This window comes from Poecile atricapillus, chromosome 4 (assembly GCF_030490865.1).
Source record: "Poecile atricapillus isolate bPoeAtr1 chromosome 4, bPoeAtr1.hap1, whole genome shotgun sequence".
Taxonomy (NCBI): domain Eukaryota; kingdom Metazoa; phylum Chordata; class Aves; order Passeriformes; family Paridae; genus Poecile; species Poecile atricapillus.
The window spans coordinates 46,950,175-46,975,823 of NC_081252.1; the positions used below are offsets into that span (position 1 = coordinate 46,950,175).

The following is a 25,649-nucleotide window of genomic DNA, read 5'->3' on the forward strand; positions in this document are numbered from 1 at the left end:
AAGCTGCAGAATTAATGACAGGAGCAAAATAGAGGTATCTATTGCAAAATTTAAGGGAGCAGTTAGTAGAAGAAAGAAACATGTTTCAATCCTGTTTCCTTCTTGATTTGTACTGCCTTTTCTGGTGAAATTCTATAGTGTCTTAAAATGAAATTAACAGCGTAATATTATGCTCAAGCATAGGCTCTTATTACAACATTCTGAATAACTTTAAAATGGTAATAACAGTTTTATAGACGTGAGAAAAATTGTGACAGTATAACTTGTCAAAGTTGCCATGGTATCTGGTAGCTACTGTGTTATATTCAGATGAGTTGGACTGAGACAGAAAGCTTTAGGAAATACTGAGAAGTAATTAATTGCTTAGATGAGGTAAACTTAGTTTTTATGAGATTGGAGTTTCTACAGGGAAGGAAGGAGTAATTCTGTGTGAGAAGAGCTAGTATTATCATTCAGAAACACTGTAAAGTAGCAAACAGGCTGTTACAAAGAAGTAAAATTAAATAGCCCATATTATTACATTTGTACTTATCTTTGCTGGGCTATTGCATGAAGGGGGACATGATTTCTAAATGGGAAAACAAAGATCCCTGTGAGCCTAAGATCCTATGTAAAGCTTGCAAAAGCATAAAGAGCCTGCAAGTAAATGTGTTAAATGCATAGTGACTCATAGGAATCCTGTTTGGCTGGTTCTTTAGTGTTTTCTGCTTCAGTGTTTCATACACTAAACATGAGGGAAAAAATATCTGATTCTCCATAGATTCTCCATAGATGTACCTAGTAGATAAAAGAAGTAAAGTATTAGGAATCACAGGTAAACTATCAGCTAATCATGTAAATGCTGTATTCTGAGCCTTATGCTTGAAGCATGCCAAGGTGAAAACTGATGGCATATTTCACTTGGTAAGAAGGCAGTGCATAATACAAATGAGGCCAAGAGTAAATTGGAAGTATTCATTTCACTGTATATTGGAGATGGTTAATGACTTTTTTATTTTATCACAGTAATAATCTGCTGGTCCTTTTAAAAATATGCATGGAGCAGAGACTGTAAATCCTGTTTGTTGTACTGCTTCCTTGGCTTATTTCTTTAGCTTGCTTTTGCATCAAGTGATGCAGAGGAACTGACATTGCAAGGGGGTTTTAAGTGAGGTACAGAGCAGGTGAGTTTATAAGAAATCAATTTCTAAAATTGCTAATATCTAATGAGAAGACTTAATCAGAGAATTGGATTTTGCTGGGAAAGAAGGAACAGGGACAGATAGAAATACTGTGGTATAAGGACCAAAATCATCAAGTCAAATGTTATACTGCAAAGCGGATATGAATGGTCCTTTTGTTGTCCCTTCATAATTACCTCCAGGCTGTAGCTGATGACACACAAGTGACTGAAGTTTATGCAAAGATGTGACTCAATTTCTACACTACAGCCAATGATGATGATCATATTTTTATGACTGGAGCAGCACAAGGATGGAGTAGGCATAAATTTCTAATGCTTCGTACCCAAGAGGAATATCTTCTTGGATGACAAAGACATCCTGTTGACAACTGAGACTGTACCAACTTAAAAAAAATATTTAAATTATGATCTTTTTTTTCCATACAACCTCAGAACATGTCCAGTAGGGTATAAACATACACGTTACAGAAATGCTTGCAAATCTACTAATTTATTAAGACTAATGTATTATGTTTTTAAAATGCTCAGCATTTCTAAGTTTAATTTTAGGAATAAGTGCTTGTGGTTTGGTTTTACAGTAAATGGCTGACAAAAACCAGACTCTTCTTTCCAAGAATAAAACTAATTTGGCCTCCTATATGATAGGAAAACACATTTAAGTGCTTCCATTCTCTGAATAGATTAATGTGTTTTATGCACTCTGAACAAATTTTATTTAGTCTGTTATAATAAAATGCTTTTTGAAAAAAGCATCACAATGCTTTTATATGTAACACTTAATTCTTTACTCCTTTAAGTTCTGAGCCTTGAAATTACTTGTTTGCAAAGTGCATTGCTGATGAAAAGTAGAAGGCTGACTACAGCCTTTCCAGCCAGAAATGTTCCCACCTGCCAGTTATGCCAGTGACAGGTTCAGTTGCTGTGCTTTGCCTGAGACTTGCACCTATCCTGTCTGCATAGCACAGAGGGCTTAGTGCTGGCATTGTCAGAGCCCTCCTCCACCTTCCCTAGGCAGGGACCCCGTTACATCCCAGCACGAGATCAACATTCCAGTATGGCTGCTCCATTTCTGTCACAGGAAAATCACCACAACACGGCCTGACTCCCTGGGGTATTTCATGGCCCCAAAGTGAGTTGTGTCTCTTCCCTCACAATGTACCGGTGCTTTGCAGTTTTTGGTTGCAGTGATCTATAATGCTTCTTTCAAATCTGTTGCTGAGGTAAACCAGGCAACTATGGCAGGTGGCTTATCACATAGATAGCAGTGTGATATAGCTGCTTGAAATCAAAAAAAGCAAACCATTATTGTATTTTGGTATGCAAATGTGAACTTTTAATTATCAGTTCTTGTGAATTTTTCTTTCTTCAGTACAGCTCCAAAGAGCATATTTTGTTTCCTAAAGGAGTGTGCTTGTTTAAAATGTGAAATGTGATGTTTGGATAGTTTACCACCAGATTGTGCAGTTTTAGATGACATACTCAAAACCCATTTTTTGCTGTGAATTGGTTTTTTTTATTGAGTAACTGTTGAAGGATTTGCAGGTCTTAACACAGAGTAAGAACTTAGAACAGGTGATTAGGACATTTTGACCAGGCACAGCCTATGTGTGGCTCTCAAAGCCTTGGTTTGCAGGCAGAGCATGGGGCTCCCACACCATCACCCCATCTGGCCAGGAACAGGAGTGTGCTGGAAACCTGGAATGGTTAGTCTAGCTAGTTGCACATCCTCTCAAGGAAATACAAAGTTGCCAGTTTGCTGTAAAACCTCATGCCCCTTTATTTGTGTTCTGCAAAGTTGCTGCGGCATACTTGAGGAATGCCCACCTCTTCCAGCTTGAGAACTGCTCTGAACCTGACGTCTTGGATGTAACTTGGGTCTGTCTCATGTGAAGATTTGGTATAGGTATGTAGCCAGGATGGCTGTTTGTTTGTGTGCTTGGTACAAATATCCCTCTTGCTCATTCTGGAATGTGGGCTTTTGTAGAGCTTCCTGCTTTCAAAGCAGAGCAGTGGAAACTGTTCAGACAGTGATATGTCCTCACCCTTGTTTGTATCTAAAATGACCCTAGGCTGGTCTGTTTGAATCTCAAGCTGTAGCAAAAACAGCTAGTTGCCAGGAAAAATACTCTTAAGCCTGTAATTGGGCTGCATAACTGCCAACAAAACAAACATGACTGACAAACTTTATCATTTATTCCATTACTGACTTGGTAGTTTTTGTCATCTTGAAACTGTTGTGTTCTTTAACCTTCTACCTTGGGCCTCACTTTCCCAAGTGTCTTTGCTGTGGGGCATATGTCTACCTGGACTTGTCAAATTTTCAAAACATGAAGGATCTTTTAACTGGCTTATCTTTCTCAGAACAAGAAATGTCCAAGTCTCCCTCATTATGCTGAGAACATTTTTGTAGCATTCAATGGCAGAGGTGCACCGCTCTAATATTGCCTGTGGCAAACATTTTACCCCTAAACTCGGTTCTTGTTCTTTCCTGTTCATCTTTGTTTATGGCAGGGGGGATATTTTGGTTAAAGTGCAACCTATAATAGATTCTTTGTAAATAAGAAAAAAATAGGTACCAAATAATCTACCTGATTGTCATATAAATTCATAAATTGTACCAGAAGAAATTGTAAAGGGGTATGAAGTTCCTTCATGAGTCTTTGACAACTAAATGACGATGATCCTTATTGCTGGATTTATCTGGATAGCAATGCCAAAATTTCTAAATCCTGTATGCTCCAACTTTGTTCTGCTCTTCCAATTTCTGGTATTGATTTTTCAACTAGAATCTTGTTAAGCATAAACTAGAAGGTGTCTGGATATTCCAGCCCAAATCATATGCATACCTGTCTTCAAATACTGAAGATAGGCTCTTACTGGATTATTCAAGTGCTTTTGGTATTTTACTGCAAATACATTTCAGATTTTGGAAACTTTAGTTTTCTTCGGGAAACTCCCATACCTGCAGCTTCAGTTCTCTGAGTACTTAGGTAAAAGTGTACTAAGTTAACTGCTAGTCAGTCTGACTACTTTAGGGGGCTGCTTATCCATATGAGCAACTTAGTCTTCTTATTTTAGGCTGACAGGTTTTTTCTGAATGTATTCATGAGCAGGAGGTTATGATACAAATCCATCTGGATTTCTTGGATTTGTTAAACTATGAATGGGCAATCTGAACTAAGGCAACAGGTTAAACACCACCAGGAAAAGCAACAGGGCTTAGAAGCAGCAAGAAACATGAAAAAGATTACTGAGGCAGTGTTACTTGATTTTGTTCTGGATTTTTAGTCTTAGCCTCTTGTTAGTCCTTAGTATATGCTGATCACACATGCCATTTTCTCATCAAATTTCTTTAACTGAAAGCAAATACAAAATGTGTAGACTGTGAGGAAGCCTCTTTGGAAACACTAAACAAAAATGTTAGCATGTCCAAATTGTCCGCAGCATGGTACAGCCACTAGGGAGAATTTGAGATGTTTTACTGACAGAGTGGGCTGGAAGAAAGCAGGTTGTGTCCCAGTGTGCAAGGATGCAGCTGAAATAACTCACTGCAGCATTCCCATTTTCATCATCAGATGCTGTGTCCATAGTGGGAACACTGGCATTGAACCGGAGTGAGATGACTCATCTCTCCCTTCTGAGCAGAGAAGCAGGGAAGAGCAGGACAAGTCCTTTCAATAACTGAGCTCTCTACTCTCCTGAGAATTTCCTGTGGAGGGTGAGGCGTGGTTTTCAATCATAGCCCACTGACACTGTAAAAAGCCTCTAAGTGCTTAATATAAAACTGCAACACAGCTGCTTAATAGCCCTACCAAAGTGTAAAGCGTCCAAAGAATTGTTAAGACTGCTTAAATTGAGTGATTAAAAGGGTATCTTTCTCATACAAGGTCAAAAATATAAATATTTCTAGTAAAGAGCTGGCAGTTTCTTCTAACCAGCCTTTACAGCTGCATAATTTCCTAAAACTTGCAAATGAGTGTGTAGCAGAAAAATTACTCATTTTGATTAGTCTTGTGTCAGACCTTAATACATGACTGGGTTTTGGGTGCTCATTGTTTCTAGTTCTTCTTAAGAATGGTGTATTTACTGCTTTATTTGTTCTGCAGGCATGCAGTGAGTATTCCCTGGCTCCAGGACAGGGTGCAGTGGTCAGGCTGCAGTGAGAGTGACCAAGGGCAAAGGGGGGATTTGCTGTAAAGGTGAGGTTTTCCCTGGGGAGAACCAGCTGTAGGTGTGGCTCGACCAGTCTGCAAATTCATCTACTGTGCTCAGCTGTGGACAAGTCTGTGTGATTTTGGGGCCAGTGCTTTTTTTCTTTTCTTTTCCCTCATGTATCCTTGCTAAAGGAAAAGCAGGCAAAGTGAGTTTCAAGCTGTTTGCGTGCATCGGGGCCATTGAACGTGAGCCTGGGCATTGACAGCAGCAAAGCTGCTGTATCTGTGGTTCTCCCATTCAGCTTAGGCCTCCTGTGCCTTGTTTTTGCATCAACAAATTAAGTATGAAAGCAGCGTACATCAACCTGGAAACAGCTAAAAATAAGCTCGGTTATCTGCAGAGAAGGGCAGTGTTCCCTCAGTGATCCCGGCTGCCGTCGGAGCAAGTGGAGATCGATCGATCTAATGTCTGGGCTCGCCTTTCATAAAAGAAGGGCTGTGGCTTTAAGTAATCGCTGGCTGCTTGTGCCAATTGCAGAAGCTGCAGTATCTGCCGCTGTCGGGAGCGCTGGGCGCGGAAGCAGGGTAACCTGCGGAGGCAAGGTCCAGCCTTGACGCTCGGCCCTGGCCAGACCTGCCCGGCTCGGTGGTGCCGCCGCCACCCGCGCGTCGCCGATGAGGGCCGGGGGGCCGAGCGGGGGGCTGCCGGCGCTGGAAGATGGGCTGCTCTAGCAGCAAGCTGTGCCTGTATTCCCAGTGTGCTGCAGCAAGGGTAATGATGTTTGTTTCGCAGGGAGCCGGCCGGGAGCACGGTGAAGCGCCGGGCGCCCGGACCTTGTCGCCTCCGCGCGTGGTGTGAGGCGGTGGCCGCCGGGCCGGAGCGGCTCTGCCGCGGCTGTGCCTGCGCCGCTCCCCGCCGTGAGGGTCTGGGGCACAGCGGCACGGCCTCCTCCTGGCCAGGGCACAGCTCCTGGAAACGCAGGGAGATGGGTGCTTCTGCTTTGTTATGGTCTGTTCACACCTTCCTTATGGTTCTCTCGGTATGAGGAACACCGTCTATCTTAACGTTAGGAACTGAGAGCAGCAGGGTGGGTTGGATTCAACTTCGATCAGGGTTGAAAGCTTCCCTTTTCTTCATGGAAGACTGAGCATGTAGCAAAGTTCTTGGTTTTGTGTTTGAGTAAGCTTAAGATAAATATTTAATGCATGCCTCTTTCACATATACACTATACTTCTGTGCCCTTGACAGCTATCACCTGATCTGTTCTGGAGGCTTATGTTGCTACACCCACCATAAAATATATAATTAATTGCCACAAACTAGGATTTTAATTGCAGAGCTATCCTGGAAAAAGCTGTTCTTTGTTTTAAAGTATAACTTCCTTAACAACAGAACATCTGTGTATATTGTAACAGCTGAACTGTTATCCTAAATGACTCATATCTTGGCTTCTTGCTCCTGCCTCTTGTTTTTCCTTCAGAACACATGTAAGTTAATTATTGGAAGGTGCTGTGCTCAGACCACTAGTAACCAAATGGCTGGGGTTTTTTGTTCTTTTCTCTGCAGAGGGAAGAAGCACTGAAGCAGCGGAAAGAGTTATCTCAAGAACTAGTTAACCTTCGAGGAGAACTAGGTAAGAATTTATGGTTGTATTCTTCATGAGAACAGAAATGCAGCAAAGCAGATCTGCAGAAGACAGATGCCCTGGTATTGTAATGGCAGTCATTTAATTCCCTGACTGAATTCCGCTCAGATGCTTTAAGTGCTGCGGAGCCCTGACAGCGTGACCTCAGGTTCACCGAATTCCTGGCACTGATCTGACTTCGCCTTGCGGGGCCTCCTTACAAAACATGCATCTGATGACCAAAGCACTCACTTCTAAAAAATGGGAGGATGGCTGACAGCATATATTCTTTTGTTTGATCCCAAATTTATTTGTATGCTGTCTTCTAGAGATTTGCGGGCAAAAAAATAGCATAAACCTGTAAAAGATACTGTGCAAAATCTGCATTTTTGCCTTAGTGACCTGTAGGTAAATAAGTGTAAAATTAACATAAGGAAATGCTTTCATGCTGATGAGATTTGAACTCATCCTAGGGGACAGCTATAACATGAAATTGAGCTATAATGTGCAGGGGCTGTTTTTGCCAACCTCAAAGCTTGATTTAACTACATTTAGTGGTAACTCTGTGTAACATATTTGAACTTAGCAGTTTTTCAGGCAGGTCTCAGTAGGGGCTGGCTTTGAAAGAGCCTGGCCTTACCCTGCCTTTGTGTCCCTCTGTCTCCTTGTGCCAGCATCGCTACTGGGGCAGCCATGCCCTCACTGATGCAGTGAGCTGCCTGGGCACCTAAATCAGCCAAAACTATTGACTGGTAGTGCTGTTTTGCCAAAGCTGCCTGGCTGACTTCATTATGTGACTGAAGGAGCGCTGGAACTGGAGCAGAGAATGGGGAAAGAGTAGCAGGGTGCAGGGTTGTGTCCCCCATCAGCTGCAGCTGATGTTTCTATTAAACTAAAGTGACAATAGGACTATATTTTAACATGGAAATGGCTTTCTTGTATCACTAAAAAGTTGTGTTATAAACTTTATAAACCATATTTCTTTTATTTATGTGCTTAATATGATTCTCTTAGCAACCCCATTTGTTTACCTGAAGAAAATGACTTCAGAAGGATTGCTATCAGAGCAATATAAATGAGACTCCCATTACAAGCATATGCCATTCAGTAGGTTGATAACAAGAAAAAACTTCAAATGCAACTGTGTCTGATGGATCTGTGACACCCAAGTGCACAGAGCTCTCAGACAGGGATGCTGGCTGATGTGCTGCTGGCAGCTGTTCCCCTCATGGAGCTGACCTTCCTGGGTCAATTCTGCAGGAGCATCTGAATGGCAGCCTGAGGCTCACTTGCCTTTGTAAAGTTTCCAGACCATGGTTTCATGAAGCATTTATTTATCTTCATGTAGCTCCTTTGTCTTAACCAGTCACACATCTAGCCTGTCTTTATGGCTCTCCTCAGTATGTGAAGGGAGTGGATTTAATTACAGAAATGAAAAAAGGTTTTCAATTCTATCTAGCTTTTAAAATAACTGTTTTGGTTTTTTTTTTTTAAAGTTAAATTAATAATTTGTTGACAGGGTGTGAGAAAGACATTCTTCTAACAGTAGCTTTACCTGAAAATAATCTGCTTAAATACATACCTGCTAATCAGCTTTCTGCTGCCACTGTTAAATGGATACAGCTGAACTTAAGATTTCCATAGACTATTTTAATGTAAATAATGTTTTTATGGATTTTCATTTACAGTACGATCTAAGCATAGGTTTGCTGGGAAAATTAAGTGCAGTTTGAATCTTATTTTGGCCATGCAGACCATGTTTTGTGGAGTCCCAGCTGCCATGTTTTTAATGACTGTTGGTTTGCAGTTCAGGGACAGGCAAAGAGAAGAGGAACCAGGTGTGCCCAGCCCAGTGTAGCCTGTTTCCCTGCATGCTGCTGAGTTTGAGAGTCTCTTGCAGCTTGCACAGTTTAGACTCCTCCGTTTTTTTACTTTGAAATTTAACTGTGCACATTCCCAAGCTCCTTGATTTACCTTGTAGGACCAAATGGACTTGCTGTCAGATGGTCTGTTTTGCTGGGCTGTTGTGTATGACCGTTTCTACCAAAATACCTTTTTGTTTAACAGCTTAAATATGCCTTCCTTTCCCAGAATGTGTCTTTGGCAGTCACCGTGTGACTGTGCCAGCCATGGGGCTGAGCTTACCAAACAATGCTTTCTGCTCTCAGTAGCTGGAAACGTGCAAGTATTAGCAGTGATAGGTGTTTGGAGATGGGCTTTTCCAAAGGGAGCTCAAGTTCAGTAACAGTCCCATTCTGAACTTGGGCTTCCTTAAAATCTCCAGCTACAAAGGCTAAACTTTGGGATTTGAATGTAAGCACGATAGTTCTGGGAGCCTGGAGCACCTAGGGATGTCCTGATTGTCAGCTGTTTCTCTGAAGATGCAAGCTACTTCGTAAACTTCTAGTTACTTGTTTAATTATGTAAGTAGAAGTTGCAAGGGCTGCATATTTCTTGAGAGGTACTAAACTATTCCTCTAAATTAATTGCACTCCAAATTGTTTCAGAGACTCCTTGAAACCGTGCTGGATGTGATCCAGCTCAGTCCTGCTACAAAGCAGCAGGTGCAAAGCTGACTCAGCCTGCACCCACCTTGGCCCTTTCAACATTGCCATTCCTGAGCCTTTCTCTGTGGCCTGGAGAGGCCTGTGCGTATCCTGGACAGGCAGCCAAATGCCAAACCCCTCTCTCTCTCACCATCAGATGCTGCATGACAATTGATAAACTGCATTTTCTTCAGAATAACTTCATGTTCTTTTTTTGTTACTAAATTATCTTCAAGATGCTTTGGAAGTTCAGATAGAAGAGACTGTTGTGTTTTACAGTGGATTTGGTTTTCAGGTTAAGGTGATCCTTAAAAATACTTAATAATAGGTAGATGTTTCTTTCACTTACTTGAGACAGGGCCTGACTTGCCACACTTCATACACTTGCCTGTTTGCCTGCTTGAACACTCTGTCACTTGTAGTGTTTGCAGCATAGGGATGTGAATTTACTTCCTGGCAGAGAAGTGAGTCCTTTACATTATTTATTCAATCATACCTGCTTAAATGTTGCTTAAAGCAGGCTTTTTTGGCTATCTGCCTTGTCTAACTTGCCCAAGAACAAAAACATGCAATGTGGTTTAATATCCTGTATAATTAGTCTCATTATGGAAGTAACACCAAGGGAAACTTGGTCATAAACTTGAAAGCATGTTTGAGTATAAGAATTTTCAATATTGAGAGTCTTCCAATACCATGAATTAATTACTATATACATACAAAAATATATATTTTATAGAGAAGGAAATGGGCTGTCTGTAGTAGACTTACTGGTCATGTGAACATACAGCTTGCAGTGTGAAATACAAGGTTTGAGCAGTTAAGTGTTAGTGCAGCGTAATATCACGTAGTACTAAATACTTGGTCTTTTTTGTGGTAATTATTCCCATTTCACATCCCCCACATCTATAAAAATGCTGACAGTTTACTGTGCTAGTGAAATCTGGTTTAGAATTTCAGACAGCCTAATGCCTTTTCATAAATCATAACTAGGCCAGTGAGTGACTAGGACAATTTTATTAAGATAACTACTGTTTGCAAACCCTTTAATTCAGGGTTCAAAAAAATCCATTGTATTTTATCTTAGAGCTATGGTTATGGTAGCTTTGAGGGGAGTTTAAATTGAAAAATGTTTTATCTAAGCAGTTTAGCCATAAAGGCTAAATTAGATGATGGCTTTATAATTAGAACAAGAAAAAAAAAAAGTGAAAGGAGATTCTGCACAATGGTAAGGTCTTATCTCTTGGCTACTTTTAGTGAAAGTACAAAATAGCTTTCTTGGAGATACAAAGGCAACTTTTGTAGTCCCCTCCTTCAGCTGCAGCAACTGTTGCTGTGGTTTGGATCTGCTGCTGTTTGCACTGTTGCAGGGAGTTGCCATGTGCCTGGTTCTCCATGCTGCTCTTGCAGGCATTTGTTTTATGATTTTGGCACTTAAAAAGCTTTGTAGTGAAATACCCAAGATGCAAGTGACTGATGTTAACTACTACAAATAAAGGGTAATTTTACATGTCAAAACCACAATTTCTACTCTGAAGATCTACTGTTATCAAATCTCAAAATTTCCATTATTTCTATAGGTCATGGTTGGCCCCAAAAGAGCTGGGCTCTTCATTTATAATTAAAGGTGTTAAGAAGGCTAAAGATACAGGTTAACCTTGCTCTGTGTTGTACACAGAGGGAGAGACAGTTGTATGATTGGGAAGAGAGGCTGGGACAACCAAGTGGAGGAGAAATACTAATATTTGGAGGAAAAATATATCAATGACTCTGCTATATGAATAAAGAAGTAAAAATTGCTTCTGTCTGCCAAGTATAGCATTCTATATCCACTGTCCTTAAAACTGTTCATTGTTACAGGTAAAGTAGAACAAACTTCACAGACAAACAAACAGTGTGTATTTTCATCTCTGTGGCTTGATTTTTCCCTGAAATGCTGTTGGAACGTTTGTTTCTTGTTGGATTTTTCTTTTTTTTTCTCAAGGTTTGTGGTCTAGAGAAGATGTGGAATTGTGGAGGAAAGCACTTCAAGAAGGGAAAGGAAACACAGTAGTAGTGTACAAAAACTGTGAAGTATGCACTTCAGGCATCTCTGAAGTGGATGAGAAGTTGAAAGAGATTTGTGTGTTTGCTACTGGAAGAGCACATGTTCCAGTTACAAATTTTTCTTCAAAGTTTAGCATGAGTTCAGTGAGAATACTCCTCAGATGAGTAGCAATCATGTTTGATTACTAAGTGGCTAAATGACCAACCAAATTAAGGAAGTTGGGAGAAATCATGAAAAACACTTTTTTTTTCTTAAAAAAAGCAGAGCAGTCATAAAATACATGATTCAGTCTGCAGATGGATAGGGCTGTGCAAAATACTTGCTGCAGACATTTAAATTTCAAGTATTTAGACAAGCTTTGGTTTATGGGACATCTCATAATTTCAAATTAACAATTCTTTAGTTGGTGTTTTTGCTGAAGCCTTACATGGTCAGTTTCCTGCACCACCACGATACTGCGAGCTCACTGGTGGTGCAGTAGTTCTGCTTCTTGTTTGGATGATGGGAATTTAAGTCAGACGTGTGATCTGCAAGGAAGAGTTGCAGCCTCCAGCTTTGTGGAGGCCAGAGTTACCTTTACGGTAACAACTTTTAATTGCCACTACAAGTTTTAAGAGTTTTTTGTTTGCCTTTGTAGCATTAGTCTTCTCATAAATTTGAATTGCAAACTGCCTGAAGGAGAACTGATGCGTCTGTTTTCTTTGACAAAGGCGTGGTTTGCTATTTGCTTTTTTTTGAAGTGCTTTGCATCATCTGAAGTTCTTCGTGCTGACATTTAAAGATAAGGCAACGATAGGCAGCACATTCTTCTGGCTAACTGCAGGCAAATTAATAGCTCTGGACTTGCAAATAAGGAATTTGACGCTTCTTCCTCTGTTACTTTTGAATTAAGTGGATCATTTGAAGCATTTTGCTGCAGTTACCTCAACTGAGCCATGCAAGTTGCTTGCCTCTCAGCTATGCCCTTACTCTACTATAGAAGGTCAGCTCCATCTGCATGTGGTTGGCTGTGTCATATCTCCATTTGGTTTGCTGCCTGGCTCTCGGCAATGTAAAATAATGTCCCCGAACAATGATGTTACCTCTTCTCCAAAAATGTTGCAGTGTAGAGCGTATATATTCAGTAACTTCACGCCAATGCAATGTGATAGAAGTGTGAAAGTTAATTTTTTTCTCCCTTTCCCTAAGGGAACAGTTTTAAGAGAAGTTTGTGGAAGGAATAAAGATAGGGGACTAAAAACTTCTTTTGGTGCTGGTGCAGAAAGTAGCAAAAACTGTGAAATTTGTTTGAGTTACAGAGAATGTTGTGATAGGTTTCAGTTGAGCCTCTGTTGCATCGTTGCCAGTCAGAGAATGAAGAGCTTGGCCTAAATCTGTCCAGATCAGCAGATCTTTTGCACAGACCCCACATAGCTAAGTTTGCTGTTAAGCCTAATTCAGGTAGACATACATGCAGATTGATTTCCATGCAGTACAGCTCACTCTCTTAACACTTTCTAGTTCCACTGCAGGTTCAAAGTGATGGTAGCAGGGCCAAGACTCTTTACAGTTGCCTTAAAAGACAATGAAGTATCATCCATCAAGTTACTCACATGATTTTAATGAGCTATAGCAGAGTAAGACACGTGTAACTTGAGACACTGCTGGGGCAGGCTGCTTTCCCTTGAATTGACCCATTACTTCTTTGGGAATGAGTTCTTGAAGATTCTGTAATTTATTTATCTTAAGGCTCAAACACAGCTGTGATGAGAATTTCCTGTACTGCCTGTACAAAAATCCTTGCCTCTTCCCATGCTTTTACACAGAGTTTATATTTACACTGTATGGGCAGTGTGCCAGTCTGCTGTGAAGTGCATGCATGCGTGACTTCTCCTGCCTTTGAAGATCAAGTTAACATTTTAGTTGATTTTTCTCTTGAGCAGCCACTCATCTGACTAATTTATTTTAAACCATAGTACTAGAGTCTGTATAGAACCAGTTTTGCTCAAGGTCAGTGACCACACACTTGTGTTAGAGATGCTGTTTCACCTTGGTTCCAGGCTTTGGGTGCAGCTGGAACTACATAAGGCATTTTCTGCAGTCATATTAACAGTAGCAGGATGACTCCTCCTATTCAGGCCTGGCTGGCTGGACTTGGGAATGCTAAATTTCAAACTCAAAAATGCAAGCTGCTAACTTCTGTTTTGCCTTTCAACCAGCTGCAAATATCGGGAGACAAACTTAGGCAGCCTTCTTAGCAGGCCTGTGTTAATGCAAATGTAAAGACAACTGCACAGCATTTTTCTTTTCTTAATATTCTGCACTTTTTGCCTAAAACTGTTCTCTGTCTTGCATATTTAAATATCTCAGGCATAAACACATGAGCAGTACCTTTCAGATTGGCAGATCTGTATCAGGCTGTCCACATCAGGCTAGAATTGCTTCTTTGCTGTATATCTGAGTGCGGGTGTCATTAAACATAGTTTTCTGGATAAGACTTTCAAATTTAGCTAAGTGGTTTATATGTCAAAAAGTGAAGTACTCTGACAAATGCTCTACTGAAATGGGATCAAATAAGGTAAAGTAGCAAATGCAATTAATTTTTTTATTTGAGCTCTTCAGTGTCTCTCATGAGACATTCCTTCTTCCATGTCATGTCAATCTGTCACACTTGTTCTTTTTATGTGGGCTCCTGGCTTAACTGGTTTCAATTAGTTCTCATCCTAAGAAACATGAAATTTGATATTTTTGTGAAGATCTTTTCATGTGTCCTTGGAGGCACATATTTAATGGATAAATTACATTTATCTTTGTATATAACCATGTTGCTGTGCAGTGTGCTCGCTGTTTTTAATACATGTAAATGAAGATGTGACTTTAGTACTGAACTTGATCCATTTTTTTTTCCCTTTTTTTTTCTTTTGACATCTTCAGTAACCACTTCTGCAGCTTGTGAGAAATTGGAAAGAGACAGGAATGAACTTCAAATTGCCTATGAAGGGTTTTTGCAGAAGTTAAACCAGCAACATCATGATGATTTAGCTGAGCTGGAGGAGAGGCTTAAACAGTTTTACACTGCAGAATGTGAGAAACTCCAAAGTATCTGCATTGAGGAAGCTGAAAAGTACAAAGCTCAACTCCAGGAGCAGGTTTGTAACGCTCAAAGTAGAAAAGTTCTCTAGAAACTGCTTTCTATTAATAACAGTTATTTTATTTAATGTAAAATTCCACTTCATTGCAGCAATAAAAACAGTACCACATTAAGCTGTACAGATGTTAAAATGTGGTGGAGATTGGCTGTGTTCTGCCAGCTTAAGTGATTTCTAGGGCTCCATGGGATATTGAGTCAGCTTGAGTTTTAAGATTTACAGAAACACACCTGCCCTCTGACCTTGCTTTGCAACTCCATGTGTGTTACAGATGTACATATTATCCTGTTGGTAGTGGTGAACTGTAAGACATCAGTCTCATTTATTAAGTCTTGTACATGGCTTAGCTTCTACTTTTGAATCCTGCTAGACCATTTGAAGTGTACTTGACATAGTGCATGAAGCCATTGAAGCAATGCTTTAAACAAGGGTTAAGCTCATACATGTAAGGGGAGAAAAATCATGTTGTCATATTGCAGGTGGACAATTTAAATACCACACATGAAAGCTTTAAGCTGGAACTCGAAAACAGACACTCAGAAAAAGTAGAGGAGCTGAAAAAGGAGTATGAATCCTCTTTTTCAGGCAAGTATTTTGTATTTAAGTACATATGCTACATATGCTATAGTATGCTAGTCAAAAATATTCAGGCTTTTTGATCATTATGTCACCTTCACTGTTCTTTGTGGACAGCTATCTTTAAAAACATTGGCTGAATTCCTTCCTTTGGAACTGACAAGTCTTACTTTACATACAACAAAAAACATGATCCCATTGTATTTGAATGAAACTTTATAAATAGTTTGAGGGCAAGTGACTATTTCTTGCAGTAAAAGATACCTGAATTGCCCTCAAAACCCCAACTGACTGAATTTCTCCAACCCCTAGTTCTGTAAGGAGCACCTCAGAACTGAAAATGAGGATAAGTAAGGCTGTGTGCTTTCCATAATGACATGGAAATGTTAAGAAATATTACATACTGTGCACAGTACACTGTGGCTGAGGGGATGGTGATGTGCTCAGGTTTAAATGACATTGCATCTCATTGATTTAAGTGATGATGATTTCTATCCTCCTTCCAACTCCACTCAAGTTTCCAGTGATAATTTTTTGTCGTGAAGACTGGTCATGCTTCTATTGCTTTCAAAGAGCAAACTCTTCTGCATGGTTTGTCTAGAAGTTTGTGGAAGACACAGTTTCAATTTTTGCTGTGCTTCCTTCCATAAAGTCAACTTTTGTCAGATTGGCCTGTGCTTAGTAAGTCCATTTGTTGCATGCAGATGAATGCTCTCAAAACTGACAGGCAGTCTGCCAATGAAATGGATATGCAAGTGGAGAATCAGCAAATCTGAAGTGGGAATAAATCTGATACTTCGTACATGCTTTGCATTCAGTTAATGATAAATGTTCTTCCTGTGTTGGCATCTACTGTATCAATGCATATATATGTAGGCTGGCTCTTCAGGCTGGTTTTTTTCAAAAATAATTTTCATGTCTTATGTGGTATTAAAAATCTGCAAAAACAATTTTTTTTTAGAGCTCAAGAGTACCCATGAATCTGAAAGGAAGTCGCTTGAAGATTCCTTTAAAGAGAAACAGGAATTGCTGGAGGTCTGTTAAGGGCTGGGTTCCAACAGTTTAAAACCTGAAAAGAAGTTTGGAGATGTGCACTGAATTCTTGACCTAACAATACAATATATTTGCATTTCAGAAAAAAATCGATGAACTAAAAAGTGAAAACAACTCACTGAGTGAGAAGCTGAAATTAGAAGAACAAAAACAAATAGCCAAAGAAAAAGCCAATCTTGTAAGTCTTGATATTCCAAAATAATGTGGATGAACAGATCCTGCCTAGGTTTATTTTGCTGCATAATGCAAAAGATTTGCAATGAAGCCTGATAGGGCTCCCATACTTAGTAATATTTTTTTGTAAATGGCTCACCTGCCAGAAGATTTTTTGCAAGCACTGTGATGCTATGTATTAACTTTACCTTTGTAATTCTACAAAGCTGTTGAGTATCTAAGTTGGGGTGTAGATAATAGCCTAAGCCAAATTGAAGATCTATGTGTGTACAGGAGTTGTACCACAGCATTTTTCTAGACAGTCGGTAACTGTTGTACCAGTGCTATGATCAGTGTGGGCTTGCATCACTACTGCAAAGCTCATTTCTAATGCATTTATTCAAATGTTGATTCATACTTTTTGCTGATTTAGCCTTCAAAGAAACTTTTCTTTTGTCCTGCCTTTCTTCCCAAGGCTGCTGTTGCTTCTAATGCTCCTGGGATAGAAATTTGTTTTGAGAGAGGGTTTTTTTATGCACTGGGTGGGGGGGTTAGACACAAACATGATTATTTTTCTGGTTACCCAGAAGTAAGCAGAATACGAGTAGTATTACTTATTCCACAAAGAGAAATTTCATGCTCATAGGATGCCTCTAGTGGAAGTTGTCCAGTTTTCAGTGGAGATTGTTTTGTTATGTTTTCTCTTATTGCTTATTCTAGTGGCAGGACACAGTTCCCACAAGAATCTGCAGCCACAATATGTTGCTGTGGCAGTGGGAGTTTGAACTGTAATTCCACAGGCACACTCAGATGTTGCTTAAATTAAAGGAGCAATAGCCAAGTGCCTTCATATAGCTGCATATGCTTTGTGCTTCCCTGACAGCATAAGATGCATGATAAGCTTGAGACTTCTCTTTGGAAAAGCACCAGTTTGACTCAAACTCTTGTGTACTAAAGACAAATTCTGCAGTATCGGAATTCCCAATAGCCCTTTGAAGACAGAGATGTATTTCCACCTCTCTGGTATCATATAGATAGTGTCACTTGATATTCCCAGGTTTTTTGCTAAAATCTTATGTAGGACTTGCAGTCTTTTTATTTGACTGTGTGCTCTCCTCTTAGTAGTTATTGTGGGGGCTCAGACTTAACTTTAAAAACACATTTTAAGGCCATTGGACTTGAGGAGGGAAACAAAATTAATTGAATATTGAACATACTGTAAGCTACATTTTAACTTTTCAGGATTGCTTTTCTTGTTAGCTCATACATTCCATGTTTAAGTCATAAAACAGGAACACATTGTCTGCTGTCTTCACTGAGGCAGCACTGCATGCTTTTCCCTCACACAGACTTCTCAAAAGAAGTTAAACAATAACCACTAATGCAAGAGGCCTTAAAAACTAGCAGGAGAATGAACTGCGTAGGTGATGGAGCCCCTATTACCTGTGACATGTCCTGGCCCTGTCCTTCTAGGACCACACCCCACAAAACTGCAGGCATTGCCCTCCTGTCCGAGGTTTCTGGTGTGGCAGTGAAGCTGTTACTCAGTGCAGTGCACCTGTGTTTCTTACCCAAATGCACTAAAACAAGTTTTGTTTGATTTTGGAGATAAACATAGTTACACAACATGCTTAATCATTTATAGATTTCAGCTCATGTTCCATTCTCACTACCTGGAAATGGACTAAGACTTGCTTTATTTATCCTTATTTTTGGCTGTGACCACCTTGAAATGCAGAGAATGTTTTACTCTGCAGTGTTTGAATGGTTTCTTACTCTGGAAAACAGGTACTTGAGGAAACTACATCTTTCCCTGCTCTGGCCTCCTCCTGCTCTCCCTTCCAGCTCCAGAAAACAACAGAATAAGTAAAAATAAAAAGTCCTAACTTGCTATATTGTAGATAAGTCATGGATGTGCACCAGTGCAAGATTTGTATGTATAATTGCATTTTCAGGCTTTAGAAGAATGTAAACCCGAAAACTTTCTGCTTATGAGCCAGCTACCTTCAGACTCAAACCAGGGAAGATAAGCTACAGTCGAGTTCAGAACTTAAACTTCTGGTGCTTTTTTGAACTATTCCAGTGCCTCAAACACTTCAAATGTTTACTCTAATTATCTTTTGGGATGGGTTATGAGTAATATGAAATAAATTTTGGAACTCCTAGCCTTAAGGCCTTTGGGCACTCCTGTGAAACAAGTTTTGCTGTGACAGCATTCATGCCTTCCTTTGATTCACAAGGGTTTTTCATGTCTGTGCAGTGTTTTCTGAACAGCTTCAAATGAAGCAACTGCAACTGTCCACCTACCCTGAAGGAAAAACAAAAACTGAGGATAAAGTGATATCAGATCTGGTTATTTTAGTGTTTGACTTGATTTCACTTAGAACATGTAACTTTTTACTTTAATTATTTTATTGTTTTTTCCAAATAGCAGAGAAACATCTAAATTATCCCTGAAATTCAGGCTACTAAGCAAACTCTCTGGCAATCTTTCAGAAAAACCCACAGATTATGTACCTGGAACAAGAGCTAGAAAGTTTGAAAGCAGTGCTGGAGATCAAGAATGAGAAACTCCATCAGCAGGATATAAAGCTAATGAAGATGGAAAAGCTGGTGAGTGTTCCTTGCGGTCTGGCAGGCTGGGGCTGTGTCTCTGACTTGTGTTCCTATAACAAACTTGGGCTAGACAGATTTACGTGCAAGAATTAATATTTTTTGTTTAAAAGGAAACAGGAATTCATGATGGGACATGCTCACATTGCAGGTTCAGTTTATATGTCAAGAGGGGAAAAGAATGACTCGATGATCTAAATGACCTTTTAACATCTTAAGACAATTACTTGTTTGCATAAACTATTGCTGTGTTAGTACAGATTATTTGGGACCCTTTCCCCTCAAAGAACAAAATCATTACCTGCTACATTGCTCAAGTGGTATGGAAGATAGACTGCAGTGTCAGGAAAATGTTAACAAGGAAACGATCCTAATTTAACAAGAAGGGATCAAATATGAAATGGCGTATGTCTTGATAGGCCTAGGCCAATCATTTTAGCTGTTAAGCTGCTTGTTTAGCTGTGTGGCTGTCTTCCTGACCTGTGTGTAATTCCACATGAAAAGTCAATTTTGGAGGCAGGACTTGTAATCACTTAGCAGGCTCTTATTTGTGACAGGACAGGGTCCTTCTCCTGGGTGGGGCCTTTGAACGCTGGTGTAATATTTGTTTAAGCAAGGCTTTAATGAGGAAGTATAGAAAAAGGTCTGGATACAAAGAAACGCATTTTATGCCAGTTGCTTAGTATTGTGCAACAGTGTATGTTACATTAGTCTACAATTACTAGCAAATTACTAGCAAACCTTCATCTTTTCCAATAGACATTGGCCACAGTATAGAAGGCCTTGGACCATCTAAACACTTAATCAGCTTTTCCTTTTATTTTTGATAATGACCTCCAGCAACAACATGGAATCAGAAGAGCAATAGGGAAAGCTGTTTACTCAGGGAAACTCTTGAATTTGTCTTGTTATTTCTAGACAGTCTTCTGTCTAGAAAGGTGCTACAGTGTCTAAAACTGCTGCCCATCACTGGCAGAAGTTACTGGAATGTGCTGGTTAACAGCAGATCTCTTATCCAGTCGTCCTTGTTGGCATCTAATCAGCACAAATGCCAACTGGCCAAGTGCCAGTGTTATACAAGGATAAGGTAGGTAGGATGTTTTTGTATGTAATGTAACAAGCTCTGCAAACTCCAGATTGCCAACATCTATGATAGCTCAGTCAGAATCTTGAGTGCACGTGTGGGTTTTATTTCAAATTGTGACCTTCTTTCCAAGGTGGAGAACAACACAATCTTAATGGATAAATTAAAGAAGGTTCAGCAAGAAAATGAAGAATTAAAAGCCCGGATGGACAAACACATGGAGCTTTCAAGGTGAAAAATAATCTGTGGACATTTAGATGTCCTTAATCAGGGGGAAGGGGTTCCTGGAACAAGAAAGAAAATTCTGCTGAAGTATTGGTGAATGCAGTTTTGTAGTACTCTGTGAAAGAACACATCCATTTCTTCCCCACTCGTATCTCTACAAATTCCCTGCGTTCCATTGTAGAGTAACAAGCAGTTAATCCATTTTGAAAGGTGGTAAAATATGTTCTTCAGTACTCCAATATTTTAGGGAAGAAAAAACAACTCAGAAATACCATCATACAAAGATTGTCCCTTTTAAGTACTACTGGCTTGTAAGCTAGACCTGAGTCATACTTCGAACCACTTCAGTGAGTGATTTGTCCCCAGTTAATATCAGTGTGGTTTCTTTAGCAATAACAGTAATATTTAACATTAATAAAACAAGTCTACGGTCCTCCTAACAGTTGCTTAAATGGATGGCCAGATTCTTCCAGTGTGAAGGGATCTGTATCTTCTATCTTGAGCTGAGCCTGCACAAAGACCCACAGGCTCCAGCAAAGCTGTTTAAAAGCATGTGTTAAGCAGGACAAGCCTTACTTTTCAGATGCTTTTTCTGGCCCTTAGGGATGTTTCTTACTGGGACTTTCTTCTGCTTTCTGCAAGCTACCAGTTCAAATATAGCTAAGATGAAAACATGCTCAGTCCTTCTATTAAAGCTGGAATTCAGTTGTGAGCCCGGGAAAGGTTTATGCACTTTCAGACCTTTCTTTACATTTCAATACTGCGGCTTCCAAGTTGGGTTATGAGTTCTGATGTAAATCTTCTATTTGCAGGCAACTTTCTACAGAGCAAGCTGTTTTACAGGAGTCACTAGAGAAAGAATCAAAAGTAAACAAACGCCTGTCAATGGAAAATGAAGAACTTTTGTGGAAGTTGCACAATGGTGACCTATGCAGCCCAAGAAAACTGTCTCCCAGTTCTTCATCTGTGCCTCTTCAGTCCCCACGGAATTCTGGTAACTTCTCCAGTCCTGCAGTGTCACCAAGATGACATCTCTTGAGAGAAAGAGGGGCCTGCATTTCATTTCTGATCTGCAGAACCTTTCCTAACTTTAATCAGAGGAGCAAGAGCTATATTAGCCACCTATGACAACTAAACATAACTGGAAACTATTTGGTGCAAAAACAGCGATAGGAGACTGTGAATATGGGAGTAAGACATTCACTCCTCCCAAAAAGACTTATGACCTCTATGGACATCGTTGCACAAAGCACTTATAGAGCAAGAAAAGACTTGTTTGTTGCCTTCTCACCTAACCATAAGAAGCTCAGGGGCTTAAAGATCACAACCTTTATATGTTCCTTATCACCGACACTTTTTTAAGGCTGTGTGTGTGCGTGTGTGCGTGTGCCGTGGATGGAATGGGTGTAACACACTGTGCGTGTGTCTAATGCTGCCTTCTTTGCTGTGTACGTAATAAAGGATAAAAGCTGACGAACATTGACATGTACTTCCTTGATACTGCTCTCAGTATGCATGCTTAACAGAGTACCCTTGCCTGGGAATGAGGAGAAACTGCCACTGGTACTGTAGGCTAGTTCCCTTCATCATTCTGGCTGGTAAAAAAATGGCATGAAGACCTTTGTCAGCTGACTCAGTGTCCTGGCCAACCCGAGTATGCAACTTGAATTTTAAAAACAAAATGAATTGGAGCCATATATTGCATGGGTTCTTGGTTTCATGTCCATGCACAACCCTGCCATTTATGAGAACTTTTTTGCAGGGTGCAATGCATTTTGGATTTCAAGTCAATAGGGTTGTAGTCAGAACCACAGTAGCCCTCAAGGTCAGAAGTTCTTAGCCGAGTTGCGTATTTAGAAGCCTAGACCTAGCATCTTACCTACTGAAAAGGAAGCACTAATTTCCTGAAAATAGCATGTCTGTTCCTGAGGATAAACAAGATGTGGATTTGAAAGCCAAAGAGAAAAATGCAATAATTGTAACTAGGTGCATTCTTAATTCATTTCTCAAGAAGATTAAGTAATTTGTCAATTCCAATGTAGCTGGTGACACACTCTGCCTTTTTAAGCATTAGCATTTGTATTAACTTTCCTCAGGGCTGGCTAAATTCACCTGAGGATGAGGTGGTATCTGTGTTTGTCTTGCTAATTCTGCCATATTTTCCCTCTTAGACTGCAGGATATTGGTGTTTTGGCAGTTCATCAGGTGAAAAGCCCTGTACAGGAGATTCTGTAGAGTAGGTGAAAAAGTTGTCCTGGCTGCTGGAACTGGAGGATGAGGGTGTCAGCATTTCTGGAAATATCACATGCTGAGTTTCAGCTTCAAAGGATAATTGGACAGCCTTGCTCCACCCTTGATCACACCTGTTTAAGATGACTGCTCTGTACCTACTAAACCAGGTTTGGCTTCAGATTAGTCTTAAAAAATACTACTGCTGCTTACAGTAGCTTGGGCTTCGGAGTGGGGCCGGGACATTGTTACACTGCTGGTTAGCTAATGCTGGTAGCTGGCTGAGTTTCCCCGTCTTTTTCAGTAGCTCGGGGACAGGAATCAAGGGCATGGGAAAGCATTTAGGAAACAACTGGAGAACCACTTCAAACTATTCTACCTTGCAAATTCTTGGCTAGTAATGAGGAACACAGACATAGAAACAAGACTGTTAACAGTGCTCATACAGTAAGTAAATTTGTAATATATTTAAACTTGCAATTGACTGTTTCATTATTAAATTTACTTAAACCTCTCATAATGTACAAGTTAAGGGTGCCATTTCTATGGAACATTATGCTTTCTTTTAATCTTTTTTAGGGCACTATACATACCACTTACTAGTGGTGTCAGTACTTAAAATGTTTACTAGGAGGTTCCAATTTAACTATGAAAATCCTATGTAGGCTACAACTTGGCTTTAAATGTGTCTTGGAACATTCTTACTTTCTATGGTCAAAGAGATTTGATGGCATGTATTTGAGCTGAATGCTTTACAATAAATTTTTTGTACCAACTGAAGGATTTTTCTTCTGCTTGTTTTAGTCAAAGGATCTTTAATTTAAGGAGGAACATTTTTCCAGTTACTAAAAACTTTTAGTATCTGTTCAGCACAGCAAAACAGCAATGGTGAAGCTTCATGGCATAAATTATTAGAGTATTAGAAAATTTTTCCCTTGTTACTCCACTTGTAGGTAGAAGATAAAGGTATATGGAGACAAAGATAAATGGAGCTTGCTTGTGATTCTTGAGAACATTCTGCATGTGAGAAAAGCCACAGTTAGAGGTTAGCAGTATAAAAGGTCTGGCACGAGGACACTTGCCTAGCCACCAGTAAGAACTTCATTAATTTAGTTGCAGTGTAATTCCTTGAATAAAACATGCTAAGTAGAGTGCACACAAATGTTTGAAGGACAAATACGGCATAATCCTTTGTGTAGCAAGAGCAGGGAAAGCTTTTCCAGGCTACCAAACAGAAAAGTAAGTATGGTAGAGTAGATAATAATACAAAGACTGTTAATTTGTTGATAATTTACCTCCACAATACAGGAGACTCCTCATGTCTAAACTGCTTGCAAGTAGACTCTAATGCTTTTATGAAGAAATGAAGACTGCTTGTATGTAGAAATCAGACTACAGAAATACCTGTGTAGTGTTTGTCCTGTTGTTGGTCTCAACAAATTAAATAATTCTGCTAATCTGTAAATACTGTTTCAATGTTTTTCTCTGTTTGAGTATTAGTATTTCAAGCTTTAACTTAAGTACCATGTGTTAGTAAAGGCTTTATTGAATCCAGTAACTGTTACATATTTTGGGTTTTTTTTCTTTAGCATAACAATTCCTTCAGGAAAAGCTAGAAACCTGCTCACCATCATCATAAGCCAAAGGTCAAGCAGTTGAACAAGTGATTTTCTACAGATATTCAACTTTACTCTCAGCTCCAACTCCAATGATAAGTTTCAGAGTGAACATTTAATGGTGACATTTAACAGCTGTACCATATTGTTTGTTGCCATTCAAGCTATTCATAGTATGGTTCACCTTCAATACTTTTCTCTAAAGGTTGTTCTATGAGTTGCACTGTATTTTCTATAAAATTTGAGGTGAATCATTTCCTTGAACTAACTGGAGACTTGATGTTTTTCATTACTAACACCAAAGACACTTCCATGTAAACCAGTATCATGCAATTCATGCAGGAAATTCCTTTTAGACAATAACCGACCACTGAGCTTGTTTGAGAGCCAGGAAATCATTTAGGGCTGAGCTGCAGCTAAAAAGGTCATCATAAAGTTGGGATAACCACTGAGCCCTTAAGGAAAAAAAAACCTGACCATCAGTGCTGCCTTGCCTTAGAAGAGCAGTGACCCAGGTATGGAAATGGAACTAACAGCACTGGTAGCTTTAGGCATGTAACTTTGACAAGTCACTTAAATTTCATTTCCAGGGTTTCATTCTCTTACCCTGTCAGGTGGAAATGTGCAATTAACTGCATCAATGTAACATCAGCTCTGCCCAGGAGGCTTTTGGTAAAATAAAAACTATGTAAAATACATATTAAAAGAACTCTCATAGTTTTCAATTACAAGAATTACTTTGATGCTTGGTGGGAGGACAAGGACAGAAAGGATGGACAGGACATGACACCCACCAGAACTCTTCTGTATCAGTTTTGAGACCTGCAAGTGATGGTTGCGCATAACCATTACACCTCAGGGGAATACTCATGCAATGGATTTACACCATCTTTTCCTCTCCTGCCAAACTATCATCAAGGGATGGATCAGCTGTGCTGTTGAACAAGTGTGGGCAGGTGACATGATCTCCCACTTCCCAGACACTTTGAAGGAAATCAATTGTTGAAGTACAAGTTCAAATGCACTTTGAAATTCAAAAAACTGGCACAACTCCTTTAGTTCAAAGAGGAAGACATTGTTCTGAGAAATTTAAATGCTAAAAAGGAATTAACATATTGCACAGCTTCATCTGGAAGCTCTAGGATTGTTAATTTGGTCAGAAAAAAAAGAACACACACGGTACAAGAACATCTTTTTTCCCTAAAAAATGGCGCAAAGACCTTTTTTAGGTATTACTATGAAATTGTGAAACCTATTTAGTCATTTGGATTACAGTGTAATGTTCTTGATACATTTTAACAGATGAACCTTACCTCTTACACCTTCAAAGTTAGTTCTGCTGCATGCTGTTTTAATTTTATTTTTTTTAAATATCTTATTTTCAGAGGACAGAGACAAATAAAGGTCTTGGTGATTGTTC

At 39.7% G+C, this 25,649-nt stretch overlaps 1 protein-coding gene across 5 annotated transcripts in view; it reads left to right on the top strand.

Moving 5' to 3' along the window:
* MTUS1 (microtubule associated scaffold protein 1) overlaps nt 1-21,861 on the top strand; it is a 115,726-nt gene extending 93,865 nt beyond the window's left edge. For 4 of the 5 annotated variants that reach the window (XM_058837678.1, XM_058837677.1, XM_058837680.1 and 1 more), the window contains 8 exons: nt 6,905-6,971; nt 14,466-14,680; nt 15,160-15,265; nt 16,218-16,291; nt 16,392-16,487; nt 18,959-19,075; nt 20,293-20,390; nt 21,197-21,861. In XM_058837678.1, the coding sequence (XP_058693661.1) occupies nt 6,905-6,971; nt 14,466-14,680; nt 15,160-15,265; nt 16,218-16,291; nt 16,392-16,487; nt 18,959-19,075; nt 20,293-20,390; nt 21,197-21,413 (990 nt within the window). In that variant the 3' untranslated portion in view covers nt 21,414-21,861. Of the gene's footprint in view, nt 1-5,800; nt 6,110-6,904; nt 6,972-14,465; nt 14,681-15,159; nt 15,266-16,217; nt 16,292-16,391; nt 16,488-18,958; nt 19,076-20,292; nt 20,391-21,196 lie in introns of those variants that run through there. The other variant, XM_058837681.1, reaches the window with a different exon arrangement.
* The last annotated feature ends 3,788 nt before the right edge of the window (nt 21,862-25,649 follow it).